At 36.1% G+C, this 19,802-nt stretch overlaps 1 protein-coding gene across 13 annotated transcripts in view; it reads right to left on the reverse strand.

Moving 5' to 3' along the window:
* The window catches only part of Stard13 (StAR related lipid transfer domain containing 13), a 532,559-nt gene that overhangs the window by 47,648 nt on the left and 465,109 nt on the right, over positions 1 to 19,802 (reverse strand). For 12 of the 13 annotated variants that reach the window (XM_021266494.2, XM_087199584.1, XM_087199587.1 and 9 more), the window contains 2 exons: positions 6,138 to 6,209; positions 3,624 to 3,705 (listed from right to left, as the gene is read on the reverse strand). In XM_021266494.2, coding sequence (XP_021122153.2) covers positions 3,624 to 3,705; positions 6,138 to 6,209 — 154 coding nt within the window. Of the gene's footprint in view, positions 1 to 316; positions 1,686 to 3,623; positions 3,706 to 6,137; positions 6,210 to 19,802 lie in introns of those variants that run through there. The other variant, XM_021266496.2, reaches the window with a different exon arrangement.

The following is a 19,802-nucleotide window of genomic DNA, read 5'->3' on the forward strand; positions in this document are numbered from 1 at the left end:
TATATTTCAATTAAGGGTCGATCAAAAACACCACAATAGCCACAGTTGCTAAAATAATAGTGTACTCTTCTGACACTCTTCAGTGGTAGCATCAAGCATTTACAGAGTGCTTACTGTGTGTTGGTTCTGTCAGCCCTGCTGGACCCACAGTGAGACTCAGTTCATTACAGAGGGTCACCCCTTCAGCAAAGGCAGCAAACCTGTCTAGTTTCTTGGGACTAAAAATGAGAGCTCCAAATATCTTTTTAAAAGGGAGGAGAGGGCTTACAGTCCACATTTTGGGGCCAGTTCTGGGCTTTTGCTGCCAGCCACTAACCTGAGCAAAATATGCATAATTCCAAGTCCATCAAATAACATGATGCTGTTTAACACCTTTCCAGTAAACTGGGGCCTAGGGCATTAACTGCTTGTCTTCACAGGAGAGGCATCTGCAGAAGACCAAAGGTGAGTAAAAATCTTGTCACGGCTCCCGTTTGTAGGAGACCTCCAGCTCTGTCTTCTTTTGTCTACCTGACAGATGCTACCCGCCCTCTGGCTATGATACTCTTTACAGTTCTGTAGTATCTCAGCATTTCAAATATGTATGAGAACTATAAAGCCCACAAAGGTTTAAAAATAAAATGAGAACAGATCTCTCTCTCTCTCTCTCTCTCTCTCTCTCTCTCTCTCTCTCTCTGTATGTATACAGGGCACAAAGAAGAAAACAAAATCCCAACCCCTTGCTGCTCTCTTGGCATTAGTCGTGACTTACCATCTAGGTGGGTGAGTGCCTAATTAACTATTCATCAGTCTCAGAGTTTTAAAATCACTGTCATTCCTCTCCAGCTGAAGATCTTCCTTCTGTCTATTTTCCACCATTTCTAGGCAGGAAACCTGTGTCTTGGTGGAACTCACAGTGAAGGAAAGGAAATTCCATGCTGCTTCTTCTTGGCCAAGCCACCTCCATCTGTCTACCTACTCCGCCTCCTTCCTTTGATCCACCCTGGGTTTGACTATTCCTTTGGCCTCTTTTCTACCCACAGCTCCTACGCCCTGAGAATCTCAGTTCACACACCTCCAGCCAAATGTTTTTCTTGCTTCATAATATTTTTGGAAACATAGCTTCCCTAAGAAGTCTTCCAATTATAACAACATCCTGCTACCCTAACCATCATTGCACAAGCTGGGTCCTTATAAAGAGTGCTATGGTGCATAGCAGTGCTGGCTTCCTCATGTTGATGCAGTAATGCTTTGGTGGCACACATGTATGGATCCTGCTACTGCTGTATTCTGATGGCTCATGTGCTCTACAAAAGAAGACTTCTTGACGTTTTCTGGCTGATACAAGTATTGTTGTTCACAACTTTATATCTCTATATGATTTCACGTTAAGAGTACTGGGTCATTCCTGTAACCTGTTTATGTCTGAGAGACTTTTTAAGCATGGATTTTTTTTTATAGAAAATGTCCATAACTTATTCAAGGCATCTCATATCATGTGCAGCAGTAAGTAGATAAGGATTTATCACCCACATATTTGAGATTCAACACCTGGCCCACTAAGCCACAAATATCATCCTGGGAATAGAACCACACAAGAGACTGTGTTTGCCCTGAAATTTTTTTAAAACCTTGATTTAAAATATATAATATAATTTTTATTCATGGTTTAATATGTAATCTTTCATCAACACTTTAGAAATAAAGTCTTAAGGAAAATAGTACAACAAAATGACTAGAATTGATGAATGAATTTAGAAAGACTGCAGGATACAAAGAAAATATACAAAAATTATATTACAGCAAAATACTTGGAAATTGATATGATAAAAACAGTACTATTTATAAAAACAGTACAAATATGAAATTCTTAGATACTATCAAGTATGTGTACAGTTCATATGTTAAAACTACAAATCAATATTGAAAAAAAGACACCTAAGTAGATAGACATTCTGTTTATAAAAGATTAAATTTTGTTAAGATATCACTTCTCTCCAAACTAATACATAGCTTGAACACAGTCCAAATCAAAACTCCAATAGGACTTTAAAAATAAATATTGGCAAGCTGTTCTAAAACTTATGTGAAAAGGCAGGGAAAATAGAATAGCCTAAACAATCTTAGCAAAGAAGGACAAAATTGGAAGACTCACACTGTTAGATTCCAAGACTTAACTGAAGCTAAATAATAAAATGGTGTCCTATTGATGAAAAGATAGAAACATGAATAACTAGAGCAGAATAGAGAATCTAGAAATACAACATACATATATGGTCAATGCAATTCAATGAAGACACAGTTTTTTCAACATAGAGATGAAACAATTGGACATTCACATGCAAAAAAACAATTTTGACTCATATCTTGTGCCTTACATAAAAAACTCAAAATAGAATGCACTTAAACATGAAATATAAATTTATTAAATATCTACAGGAAAATACAGGATGAAATAGTTGTGACCTTATGTTAGGCAAATATTTCCTTGATATAAAATTAAACACATGAAAATAGATAAGTTAGACTTCATCATAATTAAAAACTTTCATTCTATGAAGGATACTGCTATGATATTGACAAGACAAGGAATTGACTGGCAGAAAATATTTATAAAATACATATCTGACAAAGGACTTATATCTAGGACAAACCAAAAATCTAAAACTCAATAAGAAAAATATAATTAAAGATGGGCAAAAGATTTGAATAGTTGTTTTACAAAAGAAGATAGATGGCAAATAATCACATGAAAATATGTTCAACATTATTAGTCATTAAGAAAATGCAAATTAAAACCACAGTGTAATAACGCTAGACTGTGTAAGTCTGACACTAAAAAAGTGGGGCACAGTTAAAAGTCTCATGTGTTGTGGGTGGGAATACAACGTAGTAGAGTCACTTTGGAAACTTTTCTGGTTTCTTGCAAAGTTAAAATAGATTCATCATATGGCTCCCACAATACCATTCCTAAAACTTTTGATCCAAATGAAATGAAAATTTGTCTACAGCCATAGCACCCTGAAGGCCCCCAATCTCCTCTGATTTCGGAAGTATTTAAGGGGTAGAGAATTATTCATATATACATCTTTTCTTGTTATAGCATCTATCATGCAGCAAAGGTTTAAATATGCAAATTTGTGCTGCAATTACTTGGCCTTACATATTCCAGTTTGAGGATATAATCACTTGACTTTGCAAAAAATATAATCAAACTTGACGTAATCATGGAAGTTTTAGCATTTTCCCTGACTACTCATGTTATGTCTGCCCATGCTGTCTCCTCCCACTAACTCATCTATGCTCTCCAATCACCAGCTATATCCTTCATCCTGCTTTAATTTTTTTAATAGCATATAATACACTAGGAAATAGTCATACCCTTTCTTTTCTTCTTCTTCTAACTCATGCTTTCCTCTTTCTTTTATTTGATCTATTATTCGAAGTCCCTTATTAGGATTTAAATTCCACAAAAACACAAACTGATCACACTCACTATGGTATATTTAGAACTTGGACCTGTGTCTGGCACTTAATAGGCTCACAATAAATATTTACTGAATTGCTAAACCTGACCTTCAAATTACTGATAACTACTGGGGACTAACCAATGAAAAGAAATGAAAATGCTTCCCACAGTTTACCTGCAAAGAGGTTCTACAAGGTCCTTTTCAAGAAAATCATGATCGTTCTTGACAGCCACAATGTTAATGGGAAATTGTGAATCTGAGAAAGAGAAAGGGAGGGACAAACAGGTTTATGTACACTGTTTTATCTGAATGGGCCCTGACACATTCAGACTACCAGGATCTGTACAAGTCACTGATCTTAATAGTCATTGCTCATTACCATTGTTGGTGGTGTTTAAAATAGCAGACAGTTTTATTTTTATCACAGTAAATGCTTTTGAGAATACGATATAAGTGTGAAATATGAGATAATCAAGTACGTGACCTTGGATTTAATACTAAGCGCTTGCATATTTATATCTCATCCTTATTACAGACTTAGATTAATGTGGATTTGAAGAGCTTTTACACTCCCATCGTCTACCTAATGTGAACATCACTGACTTTTATCCTGTTGATTTCATGGACTACTTTGTCAGATTTTTTTTTCCTTCAAAAAGGACATTTACAAAAATACCCAAAGTTAAATTGCCTCAATGTTTTCTTTTGTAGCTAAACCTTGAGTTACTTCAAAGTCTCAGCAAAATATTCAATTGATCTACCCAAAGAGAAGAAGAAATTCCAACACCATAACTTTTCTCCAACAAACTGTTCATGCCAGCTGGAGAGGTCATCAGCCAATATTCAGAACATGGCATTAATTTTCGGTACCTCATTTATATAGGTAAAAATCTGAGGTCATTAGCATAGAGGCCATAGTCAAATTTAACAATGCTGTTTCATCATCTTTGTCTTGTTATTCTTTCTCTTTCTCATTTTATATGTTGTCCTGCCTTTACCTTGCCATTCACGATAAATCTGGCATGGGTATCTAACTCTCAGTGTGAGTTGGAAGCAGAAACAATTCCTCTTCTGGTGAAACAGGTAAAGATGGTCCCACGATGAAGACTATCTCATTCTAGGCAAGTGAGTGTGTGTTGCAGTGAGAAAAACAAATTCTGAAGTGCAGATGCTCTTACTTTGAGTCCTGATTACGTCTTAGTTGTGGAACAAAGGGCAAGTCACTTAACCTCCGTTGGCCTCTGTAAAATGGGAATGATAATTATCATACCTATGGTATGATGGTCTGTGAATATTAAGCGGATAGTATAGGTGCTTTGAATAATACCTGGCATACACCATAGAAGTATTTATTCTTATTACATTTATTCAATTCATATGGCTGAAACACAATCTTATATGTGACTTGTAAGCTATCTTGACCTTGAGTATGTAAACCAAGTGGAGATTAGAAAATATACTTTCTAATGGTCAAGAGACTGGGATTTTAGTTCTAACTCTTCCATCTTTCCAGGCTTCTCCTTTCTAATCAGTGAGCTGCTGGAGGAGAATTACTTAGAACTAAACTATAAAATTCCTCCTTGTCTAAAAGGCTACAATTCTATGAAAACTTTTATCAGAGATCTCAAAGTCCAACACCCAAAGAAAGATAATCTCTCCTTTACCTCATAGAATTTAAGGTGAGAGAAGTAGACACATTGCTTTATTTTTTAATATAAAATTCAACTTCTAGATGAAGAGATGGAAGTCATCAATACGTAAAGGCTAATTTTGTTAATCTTTTCATCATACAAAATTCATGGCATCAGGAAGATAATGTGGTACTGTTTCGTGTGCTAGGTAGCCTCTATTTAGTCCTGCAGACCTACTCTTCACTTCTCTGCACCTTGCTTTGTGTCCCAAGCGTCACCTTTGGGGACAGATAGCAACTAAGGAGACCTATGTCATCTGGCTTCCTCTTGTTTTATCCAAGTGAAGCACTGGCTGGAAATGGAAGGAAAAGCCTGGGGTCAGGATATTTATCCCCCTTATCTTTCCACAGGAGGCACTCATGGTCAGCTGTGTGCTCTCTCCAAGGGAGGGTCTGCTCCATAGCTCCTCACCTTTGGGCCCTGCCACCATCCCCTTCTGCCTATCCCTTTGGGCCTATAGTAGTGACAGCTCTGCTCTTACAAGCCCTGGATTCCTATACTATGCACTGTTCCTTGTGGATTCCTATTCTGTCCACACCTTTGCCATGGATGCTATTAGGAGTAATCCTCCATAAGTGAGTCTGCTTTCTGCTACCAACCTAATTCACTGTACACGGGGATGACTCAAGAGAGAGTTAAAGTCTTTGGTTATAATTTTAGATATAAGTAAGATACAGGTGAGTACATTTATTAATTGTCAATTATATAATTGATAAAGAAAGTATAATTCTAGCAATACAATCACCTTACCAAAAACTAAAAAGAATTACATCTCATCCATATTATACCTTAACATTTTTCATATAAAGTGAACAGAAATAGGAGAAAGTGCAAAGCAATTAGTTTTGAGACTTCTAAGAAATTTATTAACTACTTCAGTTTGGTTTCAAGAAAACAGAGTGGTGAAGAAAAAAACAAGGAAAAGTTACAGAAGAAAGTGTGGACAAAGTGCTGATGGAGAAACACTGAGGGACAGTGCGAGCAGAAGGTGACATACCCTCATACAACTGAGCGTATTGCGGGAACCCAGCAGCACGGAGCCAGTTACATGCTTCTTTGGCCTCAATTTCTGAAAAATAGAAAAACAAAAAGGAAAATTATAAGTTGTACATCCATATCCCTGCTCTGCCCTCTTAATCAAAGAGATGCTTGTGAGCTTTGTGCACTTTATCTCAAGGCAGAGTTGTTCCCAGTTGAGTCTTTGCAAGTTGGCCTGCCCAGAGATGAGTGTAGAGTAGACAGGCAACACAAAGGGACCTGTTATGTACCTACTGAGATTATCTTTGCTGTGGATCCGTAAGTAAGGGGATAATAACAAGACCACAGATAATAGAATCCAAGGGCTAGGTTTCAGGTGGGGAAAAATGTCCTGTTTATACACTAGAGAACCAGGGGATTAGGGGAGAAGGAGGGAAGACTGCTTTATGAATCCTCTTTTTAATAGATTTTCTTTAAGTTTCAAAGATAAGGATAAGAATATTCAATAATCCTTCATTCTTTCACTCTTGGGATAATGGGTAATCTTTGAAAATCTATTTCTCATGAAGAAAGAAAGGTATTAAAAATCCAATGTGTTAGTATATTTTAGATTTCACTGATGGCCTCAATTCCCAATGCATTTTAACAAGATGTTCATTCATTGAACACATTGGAATGATTTCAAGCTCAGAGAACAGCATGGGAAAGGAAGTTGAGCCCCGAGTTTCATGAAGCTGCCAAAAATCAAGAGGGCCAAGCCCAAGAGGTTGATATGTCCTTTGGGTGACCATTTGTGGGGTGGGCGTACCCGCAGCCCACCAGACCACCTGCCTGGGGAAGCCGTGGAGTGAGATGGGTGGAGTCCACTGTGTGTGAAGCAGTTCACTGTTTGACCTTGTGAATCCTGGATCATATCTCAACCACAAGTCTGTTAGATAAACAAGAATTCAAGGGAAAAGAAGTTCATCTGTCTAAAGGCCAGTTTCTCCAAACAAAATTAAACAGCCTATCATATCAGGTCTCTACCAAGGCTTTCTTTTGCTGTTGGTTTGGGCCCTTGTCAGGTCATTGCATTTCCATTTGCTCTGATATTTGTTTTCCTCCATAGCCTACACTGGAGAGTATAAGCTCTTCTTGAGGCCACTGCACAAAAATGATTCACACTAACACTGGCCATGAACCTGAGATTATACATCTTTGTTGAAAGCTCAGTACCTGTACAGTATCTGTAATGTTTTGTGTGACAGAGCCATTTGGTGTGGATTAGGAAAACAGGACAAAAGGCAGTGCAAAAGCTACAGCCCTGTCTCACTGCTGTAGTTGATCCTAGATAGAAATTTGTCAGTAAATTCAAGGAGTCAGACCCTTTGGTGACACCTTTCTCAAAGTGCCTACTTTTCTCAGCAACTCCTAACCCTCTGTCACTCTGAGGACTGACAATCTAAACCTTGAGGTTTTTTCTCTGATGTGAGGGTTTTTCAAATAATTTTGACCAACTCAGACCTGACATATTAATTTCGTCCAAATACACATGGTTCAGAAATATCTGGGGCAACAAGTTGGAAATAAAAGCTTTGGAGAACATTTCTCTCAGGAGGACCGTCTCTGAGATCTCCAAGGGCTGTTTAAAACAGAGATTTAGCAGAATTGTGCTGCTTTGACTAACATGGGCTTTCCTTTTTGAAGTTACAAAGGGCAATTAATGTATTGCTCCTAAGTTCTATTTAGTCAAGAGTCCTTATGTGAAGGCCTCCTCTTTGATAGGCATAGGAGGATTTCAGAGCAAGTAGGAAATGCTTGTTCTATTTGCAACATGTACTAAATGAGTCTCTACAGAGGCACAGATAAAATGTTGTCTTATAAATTTTCAATCCTTAAATTTGCTTTTTCCTTCAGTATGGTAGTGAGTAGTAATGAGGAATAATTTCTAGACAAGCTCTAAACTTAATTATGAGTCAGCAAGTCTTGGAGGAAAGTACAATATTCTGTATTTTTCATTTAAGTTTTAACAATACTATGTCTTTTTCTGTTTTATTGTTACTTTTACTATGATCAAAATGAAATGTTAAGCAACAGAATCCCAGTAGAGGCAGGCCATAAAGAGTAAATGAAGGAGACAAGATAGGGGTTTTAGCGCATCAAAAACTCAAAAGAAAGGAGGATGTGAACCTCTGAATAAGTAGACACCCCAGAGTAGGTTGGCACACTTCTAGGACCCTGGGACTGGGAAGGATGACAAATGGGGTAGAAATGGACAGCCAGGGAATCTTTTAGAAAAACTCTTTGTGGAACTAAAAGCTCTGGTTAGGCAGTGGGATGGGGTGAAGACCAGGTAGGAAGATTTTATTTAAAAGGCTTTCCAGATAACTATTTTTTTCCCTAAAAGCAATATGGATAATGAATTGAAATCTTAATACATAAACACAAATAATCAAATCTTAACCAAATTCCACCTACATCAGTCACTCAGATAAACTGATCTCTTTATATATTTTTTAAATGGGTAGGCATTTCACTTTTAGTTGACTTTCTAGAATCAACTAGAAACAAAAACTACAATGAGGGAATGGTAATAAATTAGAAGAAGCCACATCCCAGCCATGGCAGATAGCTCCTTGGGCCATTACTCTCCACACTGAACTACAGTTCTGTTTGCTCACACCTGCCTGCCTTTTACATTCTTCTATAAGGCCCAACTGCATGCTGTTTACTGGAAGACTCGTTTCACCTTTAAGGACACACACAGACTGAAAGTGATGGGATGGAAAGGGATATTCAGTGCAAATGGAAACCAAAAGAGAATAAGAGTAGTTATTCTTTGTCAGATGAACATTCAATGAAAAACTATAAAAAGGAGATAAGATATAATGATAAAAGAGTCAATTCATTGAAAGGATGTAACAATTTTAAATATATAAGCACCCAACATTGTAGCACATAAATACATAAAGCATGTAGTATATTATTAGTTAGGTGAAGAGCGAGAAAGACTGCTGGTCCAACAATTCGGTATCTCAATTTAAGGGCAAAATAAACTGATCCTTACCTGACAGGGACAAAAGAAATAAACAAAATTACCTGGCATAATTAACCACTATTAAATTTGATTGTGCCCACCAAGTTGAGTTGGATTTCTATTCATCTGTCTCTCAAATCTTAACCAAATCCCGACTGATTTTTTGTGATCCCTCACAGTTCCTACTACCACCTTCAGTTGTCGCTAAAGGGGTGCATGTTATTATGGGCTAATGTTTTCCCCAGGGCCCTTATTATGGCTAAAACATAGGTAAATAAAAAATGAATCAGTGTCAGTGTCATAATTTCTCAACTCTCACTTAATGAGATTTAAATGACATTTGGGAAGAAAAGTGTGAAATTCTCTTTTTTAATGTGCTCTTTGTTAACTAGCATCACATTATGTAAAAGCATTACGAGCTATTAAAATAGTATTTTGACAACTTTATTTGTTTGCTATTGGCAACCATCACCTGCCCTATAACAGCTCCAGGGCTACAATGTAAAGCATCAACTCATTGTCAATTTTTTGGTGAAAGTCTGAGCTATGGAGACCAAACCAGAGAAGGGCATTGGACAGAGGGCCCCAAAGATCTATACTCAAATTACTGCACTTCAGTAGTCCTCTCTTTTATGCAGGAATATAGTCTAAGACTCCCAGCAGATGCCTGAGACCCTTGCAGTACTGAACCCAATATATATTATGCATTCTTATCTGATAACTGAGATGACCACTGAGTAACTAATGGAAAGGTACTATGTACAGTGTGGGTACAATGGACAAAAGGATGATTAACATTCCAAGTAGGACACAATGGAGTGATGTGAGATGGCAGAAGATTTTGTGAAACTCTTAGAATAGTATACAATTTAAAACTTAAGAATTATTTATTTCTGGTGTTTTCACTTTAATATTTTCTGGGCAAGGCTCACTGCAAATAACTGCAATTGTGTAAAGTGAAGTTGCAGGTAAGGAGGAGGGACTACTATACTTTGCTGGGAAAAAATGCAACCATTTAGCTAGGTATTATGACTGAAGTTCAGTAAAATTTTTGTAATTAGTCTATATAATAATATAATAATTGTTTCATTTTGCTCTATAGCAGATATCTGTTTTTGCCTGTCCAACATTCTTCCCAATTTCTTCTGATAAAAGAATTTTCTGTGAAAGTCTCAACCACATACCTGGCCTTATGATCTCACCAGCTTCCCCGTAACAGCTCCAGGGTTACAATCAACTCATGAAGAGGATCTGTTCCTTAAAAGCATCCCTCTCACTTAGTCTTGGGAAACTGAGCAACTTTAGGAAATTAAGTTAGTATTTGTTTTGGAGCAGAAATCAATTTGCTGAAAGGGAGAAAGACATTTGGTTTTTTACTTGGTAACTTGGCCTATACCAAACCATGCAAACTTTTTCACTGGTTTACTTGATAAATTCAGTTGATGGTTTGATGATCTTCTGCTATATATCTGTGATTTCATTTGAGAGAGTCACTGGCTTTGCCTCAACTGCCTTACCTACACTTATGAACAAATTTGCTGTGCTCAGTATAACTCTTTATTTGACAGACAGATAATTGCTTAGAACATGATATGACCACTGTCCAGAGACAGACTAGGCAGGGGAAGGTTGTCACTAAAGGGGTGCATGTTATTATGGGCAAGAGAACAGGGGCACTATGGAAACAAACCCTGGCCTGTGATACATTTTTACAAAATATTGTCATATTTCATATTTATATGTCTTTGGCTTTAAAAACCTTTCAAAGAAAATTCTGAAAGTCACAGTAAAAAATCAACTGTTGTCCCATTACTGACACATAATTTGATGTACATTATTTGTCATAGTGGTAATAAGGTAATAATACCCTGGGTTGACTGCTTTTTTAAACATAATTACACATTGTGAATATTTTCCCATATAATGGTATTGTTTTATAAAAATGGAAAATTTACTTTGTTTTGGGAATGATGTTTATTTTTTAAATACTTGATTTCTGAATACCACCAAATTGTATTTTACTGCTGGGAAGTTATAACATCAAGATAGCCAAGATACAACACTTCAGTAAGACCTCTCCGGAGAAGGAAGTCCATGTGAGTTAGAAGAGATTTAGCCTCTGTTTCTTTAAAGAAATGTTGATTTAGTGACTTGGCTACAAACAGTCTAGCGCACAAGGCTCAAGAAGACCTCAGTCAAGTAAGGAGTTATATTGAGCACAGCAAATCTGCAGCCCAGGTTTAAAGGCGACATCTCAAGTTACAATCTCATTGTATTTTTAAACTAGTGCTTCTGGCATGCTTGGGAACAGTGTGTTCTCCTAGCTAAGCATTTTAAGTACATTTTGGTTTACATTATTCTCTGCATAGCAAATGCTTTTTCATAACTAATCCAAAGGCACTGGGTATTTTTTCTAAATGACCAAAAATTCGAATCAGAGCCAAATTAAAATTCATTATGTTCAGAAGTTTAGCTGGCTAGAAGGAACCTACTCTACTGTGAAAATCCATAAAATCATTATATAAAGGCATAGGTATTTATGCTATTTTTACAATTCTCAAATTTTCATGGACAAACCAGCTCTAAATTAAGACTTCTTTCTTAAATGTTCATTAGCAGTACTCAAAGTGGGGAAAAATACAGCATGATTGCATTATGATTTTGAAAAGTAGGATTGGGAAGAGTGTTTTTTCATTTACACAGGCTAACTTGGTGAGCACCCTGTTTCTGAAAGACTACAGGTATCAGCATTCCAGGATGACTCAACCACCGAAACATGTCTGCAGTGGATGCAATTACCACTATTAAAGTATATCAAAGGTATTAAAATTTCAACAGGCCCATGATTGTTGGTTTAGAAGAATTCACACAAATGAGTTAGCTTCATTATTAACATGCTACTTAAGCAAATGATACCTTTGTTTTCAAGAATTTCTCAAGTGACCTCCCTATTTATAGAAACTGCATTTTTTTGGCAATATACTACGTCAGGGTTTTTTTTTCCCATTAAGTTTATTGGTACATTTTAGGCATAAAATACAGTTACATTCATCATTGGGATCTTGTACCATTACAGGAGTCTCTTGGTACTTATTATTTTCCCCTTCCCTTGCCCTCCCTTCACCCCCTCCTCCCTTCCCTATTTGCAAAGACCTTGTTTCCATTTTTTTCCTCTTCTCATATTTTTTCCTTTCCCTTTTATCCCTTCCCCTACCCCTCCCAATTCCCCTGCTCTTTTAGACCTTTTCTTCCTGTTACACAATATCAGTTATACATTTTTTAAATTACAATATTAAGATCTAGGAGACATTACCACAGATTTTACAGAATTTAAAAGGATATAGAAAGCATATTACAAAAATCTTTTTTGAAATAAATTTGACAACTTCTAAGAAGTAACTTGGAAGACAAATTAATGAAACTAACTCTGGAGGAAATAAAAATTTGAACAGCACCTATTAAAGAAAGTATATTCCTAGCTTGAAAACCTACCTATATGACAACAGCAGGCTCATAAATATTTTAACTGATAAATTATATCACACAATTAAAGCAGATAAAAGACGGAACATTTCTCCCCTCATTTTAGGAACTCAACATTGTGCTAATCCTAAAACTGGATAAAGATAATAGAAGGAAAAATGAACATAAATAGAAATTTGTTTAACAAAACAAACTAATAGAAGTCAGATCTGGCAGTATGTAGAAAGTAGTTTTGTTATAGGGATGGCAGTGTTGGTTCAGCATTGGAAGATCCACCCCCAAAAGTCATCATTTTAACAGAGGAAAGGAAAAAGCCAATATGATCCTGTCACTAGTTGGAGAAAAAGTATTGGACTAAATTCTACAGCTGTTCATGGTAAAAGCTATCAGGAAACTAGAAGTAGAACAGAAATTTCTCAACAGATTAAAGACATGTACTCCATACTTCCAGCAAAAATGCCTTATATGAATGGAGAAGATACAATGCTTTCTCCTTAAGGTGGGGAACTAGGGCAGATATTCTTACTCTTTATCTGTCCATTAAACTTTGAAACCTAGTCCCCACCAAAATAGTCTGGCAATAAAATGACACATCCAGGATAGGATTGGCATGGCAGAAGCAAAATCTTTATATGTAGATGAAATGATCATCTACAGAGAAAATACTAAGAAATCTCTAGGAGCCCCTAGAACTTGTATTTGAATTTAGCAGGATTAGAAAACACAAGATATATATAAAAATTCAGGTCTGTGTATACTTGCTATAAATGAAGAATTGGATATTGAAATTTAAAAGTTATGTAGGAGTACAAAGGACCTAGAAAAGTTAAAAACAAAAACAAAAACAAAAACAGTGTTGGAAGACATTTAGTACCTAATTTTAAGACTTCTTCTAAAGCTTCAGTAATCAAGGCAGTGTTGGTGTAAGGAAAGACATATAGATCATTGGAATAAAACAGAGAATCTAGAAATAGAACCACACATATATGGTCCACTGAGTTTTGAAAGATTATCTAACATTAGCATTTTATAGAATATAAACTCAATTCAAGAGGCGAGGAAGAGATAGTGTTTTCAGCAAATGGCACTAGAACACCTGGTATCCGTATAAAAAAATTAACCTCAACCCTTTTTTTCCATACATGAAAATAATTTGAAGGGATCTATGAACCTAAATAAGAAAGCCTAAAAGTATAAAACTTTAAGAAGAAATTATAAGGGAAAATACTTATGAATTCAGGGTAGGCAAGAACTACCTAGGATACAAAAAACATGATGTATAAAAGAAAAAAATTGATGAGAATCCATCAAAATTTAGAATTTTAAATGACATCATTAAAATGAAAAGTAGTCCTTAAACAGACCATATTTACAATGCATATAACCTGTGAGCAGAATATATAAAGAATTCTTAGAGCTCATTAATAGACAACCCAATTAAAATGTAGGCATAAGAAGATGATAAATAGCCATTATAGCACAAGGAATAGTGTGCAACTCTAGAATCAGAAAAATACTAATCAGTACAATAATAAGATTGAATTATACACTCATTAGGGAGATGAAGTTAAAAGTTTTAAAAGGCTTGTCATGACTTTTTCTTTTTGCTGGATTCTCCTCCTTTGCGTTTAATTTGTCACGCCCAGTGGATTCATTCTGCTGGGTTTCCTGGGGTTGTGATCCTCATTGTCTTTTCCTAGGGTATTGTCTAAAATTTTTTGGAGTGCTGGTTTGGTATTCATGAAGTTCGTGAGGTGCTCTTTATCATGAAAGTATCTTATTTCTCCATCAATTTTGAAAGATAGTTTTTCAGGGTACATCAATCTGGGTTGGAGGCTGTTTTCCTTTAGGGCTTGAAATACATCACTCCAAGCTCTTCTTGCCTTGAGGGTTTGCATTGAGAAGTCTGCTGTGATTCTGATGGGCTTTCCTTTGCATGTGATTTATTTCTTTTCTCTAACTGCTTGTAGAATTTTGTTCTTCTGTTGGATTTCTGGAATCCTAACTATTATATGCCTATGTGTAGATTTTTTTGATCAAGGCTAGCTGGAGTCCTATATGCCTCACTTATCTGTATGTCAAGTTCTTTTCCCCTCCTTGGGAAGTTTTCTGCCATCACTTCTGTGAACAGTTTTTTTATGTCATCTGCACTCTCTTCTCTCTCTTCATTGACTCCAATCAGACTTATGTTATTCTTCTTTGCATCATCTAGCAGCTGCTGGATTGATTTCTTGTGTTCCCTTACAATTTTAAAGCAAGTTTTCTTTTTCTCCTCACTAATTGCAATCTTATCTTCTATATCTGAAATTCTATCCTCACATTGGTTCATTCTGCTGTGCAGACTTTCAATGGAGTTTTTAATCTCTTGGAAATCTGTTTGTATTTGTTCTATGGATTCCATTTGTTTCCTGTGTTTGGATTCCATCATGTTCCTCAGATCCTCTATTTTTTTTATCTGTGTCCTCTCTAGATTTATTAATCATGTCTTGCACCATGAGCACAATCTTTGCTGTTATCTGAGTAATTATTTCTGATTTGATTTTTCCCAGATCCTCTTTTGTTGCCAGTTCAGAGAGTCCAGGTGGTTGAGTATCAGATTGTTTCATCTCGTTTCCCTTTGGGGTTGCTGTAGGTGATTTGGAAGTCTGTTTTTGAGGCTCGTTTATGTGTCTTCTCATTTCCATGGTGGGGGAGAGGGCTGCTTCTGGCACCCATGCGGCTCACCTTCTCTGCCCTAGGAGCTTGGGATGGCAGCGGGGGAGCTTCCTTCCAGGTTCTGGGACTGGCTCACCTTCTCTGCCCTAGGAGCTTGGGATGGTGGCAGGGGAGCTTCCTTCCAGGTGTAGGTCAGTTTTGTTAAGCCAAAGCCAGGATATCCATCCCTTCTATATATGGATATGAATTATGCACCCATTACTATTACACAGAACCATACAATACCATCATGATCCTTCTCATAGAAGGGCTTTTTAAACTTTAGTATATGTGCTGCCAAAGTGAGCACAAGGGCTTTTTAAACTTTTTTTTACAGGTGCAGCATAGAGCATTAGGTTTTTCAAGCTATCAGACTTTGATTTAGATTATATGGAAGGGTGTCAGGATCCATTTTCTGCACTTTTGAATTAGATATTAAGCTTAGTTTGATGTGTGAAAGGCCTGAATATGTTTTAAATGTAGGCCAATCACAAACTTTTTCCTGACATGGATAACCTTTTCTTTCCATGATATTCTGAATTACTAAGACTTACTGAAGTCTAGATTATTTAGAAAAAGTTCAAGATTATCAATCACAGAATATTTAAAATATTGAGGCAACTTATAAACACTCATTTTATCTTCCCATAATTTGAAGCAAATATGTTGTTGATGCATCACAAAATTCCTATTGTCAGCAAATGTTGAGCCATAGGAAAAATAAGAGGAAGATCCACATGTGCATATTTAACTATGACACCTAATGGCAGATGTATGACTGTGTGTGTTTCTTTCCCAGAAGCAAGTCACAAATGTACTCAAACATAGTATTCCATCACCAATTTTTAATATTAACCTTATTGTCTGGGCCTTGAAATAACTTCTACAAGCTGAATTCATTGCAAATCTAGTTATTAAAATAATTTCTATTACAGTAATAGAGAAACAAGCAAGTTCTAAGAAATAGGTTTATTCGTAATCACTTGAGAGTTGTTTCTAATCATTCTTTTCAGGTTGGTTGGGATAATTGTACATATAATATCACATAACTTGGTATATATGCAATATACATGTAAATATACAAATCAAATATCTTAAACACATTTAATGATTTTGCATTTTAAAATAATTATAAAGTTTACTATATAAAAACATATACATATGCACACATACATATTTTCCCCTTATATGTTTCCAGTGATCCCCTGCCCTTTCCAGTAGCCACTCTCCATTGAATGGGAGGCAGCTACGTGCCACCTACTGATGTCAGGCTTGCCCATATGATCCATTCTAACTCAAGAAATTGAGCAGAAATACTGTATGATAATTCTTTGCAAAACTCTTAAAGGACCATTACCTTATTCTGTCAGCATTCCTGTTCTTTGCCCCTTTCTCTTGAGGCCAGCATGCCTTATTCTGGACACAGAGAGTAGAATCATAGGAGACCAGCTGCTGACATGAAATGTGACCAAGAAATGGACTTCTGTTATTTTATGCCACTACAATTTAATTTTGTTAAAGTGGTATAATCTAGCAGAAGTTAATGTAACACAGATCCTAGTTATTCATTCCATAGCTGAAGCATATAGAGGGCACTATGAACCTTTATTTCAACTTGAAATCTTTGCTGGATACCTTGTTAGTATGGTGTAGAGATGAACACATATCATTTCTGCCCAGAATTTACTTCCCTGTCTACACTGCATGACCTATACAAAAGAAAATGCTGTAAGTAATCATTTCATGCTCATCTTTTACATGCACCATCATCTACACCACAGAAAATAGAAAAAGAACATACAGTTGCAGTTGAACAAGGGAACTCTTTGGGAATATAAATACAATTTTCTATACTTATATTCCTTATAGTATTTAAAATGAAAAAGATTATGATCGTCCCACTCTAATCAATATCAAAGAAAAAGAAAGCAGAAAATATATGCTCATCCTGCCAAATAGTTTCTGACCAGATTGTTTTGACTCAAGTTTTCCATGAAGCAGAATAACTCTTTATTCTGCTCTTTCATTTGGTACAGATTGTTCCCATCAGGCGCTTGTGGTATTTCCCAGGGAAGATGCATGCATTCACGAGCACAGGAACATCCTCAGCCTATTGAAGTTGTGGAGCCACAGCTTACCATTAACTCCCAAGAGATTCTTCAAGATGGAGACAGTTAAGCAATTGAAATGTAAGGTTGGGGAACAGAGCATTGATTCAGACAATTAGAAAGAGGGTTAGAATTTGCAGGCATTGGCTAAAGTATCTCCATTTTGACGCACCAAGAAATAGTCCTGAATAACCCTTTTTGAGTAACAGGAGCATGAAAATTTGGTGTTGGTCTCTTTCTGATTCATTTTATCTGGCTTCTTTTGGAAAGAACAAAGAAGAGTCCATGCAGCTCAGTGTGAAAGGCCTGGGTTCAATCCCCAGCAACACACACACACACACACACACACACACACACACACACACACACAGAGTACATGATACCTGATGATGACTCTTGGGTGAGGAGGCTCTAACAGTCACAAGGAAGTTTTAACTTCACTCCTTCCAAAACTCTAGTATCATGAGGACACTTGGGTATTCACCCTCTAACATGCTGATGGGTTCTTGCCTGCGGAAGAGCAATTGCTCTGAGCATATCCCACCAGTACTGGAAAGTCAGGTTTCCTGACTTCTGAGAGGTATTCTTTCATCTTAGATTGCTTGAAAATTTTTTTCAATATTAAAAATATTATTCTGGTTTTAAAGAAAACAAACCTTTGGTGTACCTGTTTTCAGACATATCTGAATGTCTGTACTTAGAAGAGGTTATCTGCTTTTAGATTTGGTTACTTCAACTATTTTTATAACTCTGGGTACTCTGATTAAATCAGGAAGTTTCATGACATCAGGGGAAATCTCACCATCTAGGCAAAAGAAGGGGAACAGATTCTCTTAGAAGAAAATAACTCCAAGAGCAAAATAACTCCAATTCTATGGGCCCTTTTCAATTCTTTTAGTCCTTGTAGGTCTGGCATGGCAAGACACAACTTCACCAAAGCTCCTGCCTCCTTTCTCAAGATAATTTACATTTAACTTCTCTGTAACTGTAATACCTGGATCACTCAAAACTAGATTTTGCTTAATTTAATCCTAAGGAAACATTTGTAGAAATCAATAATAATTTTATTATCTGACTACACATAAAAACTTGAGACTATGTATGTATGTGTTTTCTCTTATTCTTTGGCATTAGCTCAGAATGTAAACAAAACATTTACTGTGAATTTTTCAACATGTTTTTGTCAATATTCTGGAATGCTTTCTTCCAGTCTGTGGAATGTGGATGGCATTGGCCCTGTGAATGATTTTGTAAACAAATGTCACACGTGCCAGAAAGATTCAATAAATTAATTGTTATTAAGTTTTTAGCTGCTGATTCATTTTTCTGTGTGTTCTTCAAAACCAAAGAGACTGCTGAGCTTAGAGATTTGCTCTCCAAGTATTCGGATTTTTATTTTGCAATTTGTTAAATAGATACTGACACTATACATTTCTTAAAAAAAGAAATAAAAAACAAGTTCAAGTAATGAAATAGCTTTACCTGATTGAAGGTGGAAAAACAAAACTCTCCACTGAAGAAGTGGGAAAGTGAACTGGGTTCTGGAACCTCTTTTTTCAGCAAACACAATGATATATATTAATGATTTGTGTCATGTTATAACCTAAACACATGGCATAATGAAAATGGCAATCACATAGGTTAAAAAATTATATAAGCTATAAAAATATTTTAGAAGTTTAAAACATATTGAAAGTTTAAAAACTCTTAAGCAGTTCAATTTGTATTGTAAATAACAGAACTCTAAAGATTTCTTTTTAGGTCTTAATATTTACTGTTCCAAAATCTTAATTTGGGCTCTTTAAATTTAAGAACAAAGTAGGAAATAGCAGATGTATGTGTCATGTAAAATACAACCACTTGTAAATGAAGGTCCAGGTCAGGTCACAGGTACCTTGCATAATATGAATAATTTAATCCCCTGCTTAGCTTTGGGGGATATAACAATTTTATTAATGTAGTCAATATGATGGTCTTGGGTAACATATTTGTCCAAATACTCCCTGCATTCACACATAAAATGATAATTTTCCCCATGAGCAGACTTGAATAAGAGGTGAAAGTAACTTGATAGTCCTCAAATGAAATCTAGTAGAACAGTGGCAAAATCCAAACCTAAGATTTAAACTTATATATATATACACACACACACACACACACACACACACACACACACACTCTCTCAAACCAAGGCTTAAGTGCACTGATAAAAGGGAAAGAACACAAATCAAGTTGGCAAGGTGCTACTAAGGATTCTTTCATTACTAAAGCATGAGCAAATGGGCACTGTTGCAAGATTTTGGTGATACTAGTTATAGGATGACACCAAATTTTAGATACTGTACAGGCTGGAAAATTTGTTAGAACCAAGGCAAGGACTGCT

Source organism: Heterocephalus glaber, unplaced genomic scaffold, assembly GCF_053883595.1.
Source record: "Heterocephalus glaber isolate CG9 unplaced genomic scaffold, H.glaber_assembly_v1.0 deba00001720, whole genome shotgun sequence".
In the NCBI taxonomy this organism is placed as follows: Eukaryota; Metazoa; Chordata; class Mammalia; order Rodentia; family Bathyergidae; genus Heterocephalus; species Heterocephalus glaber.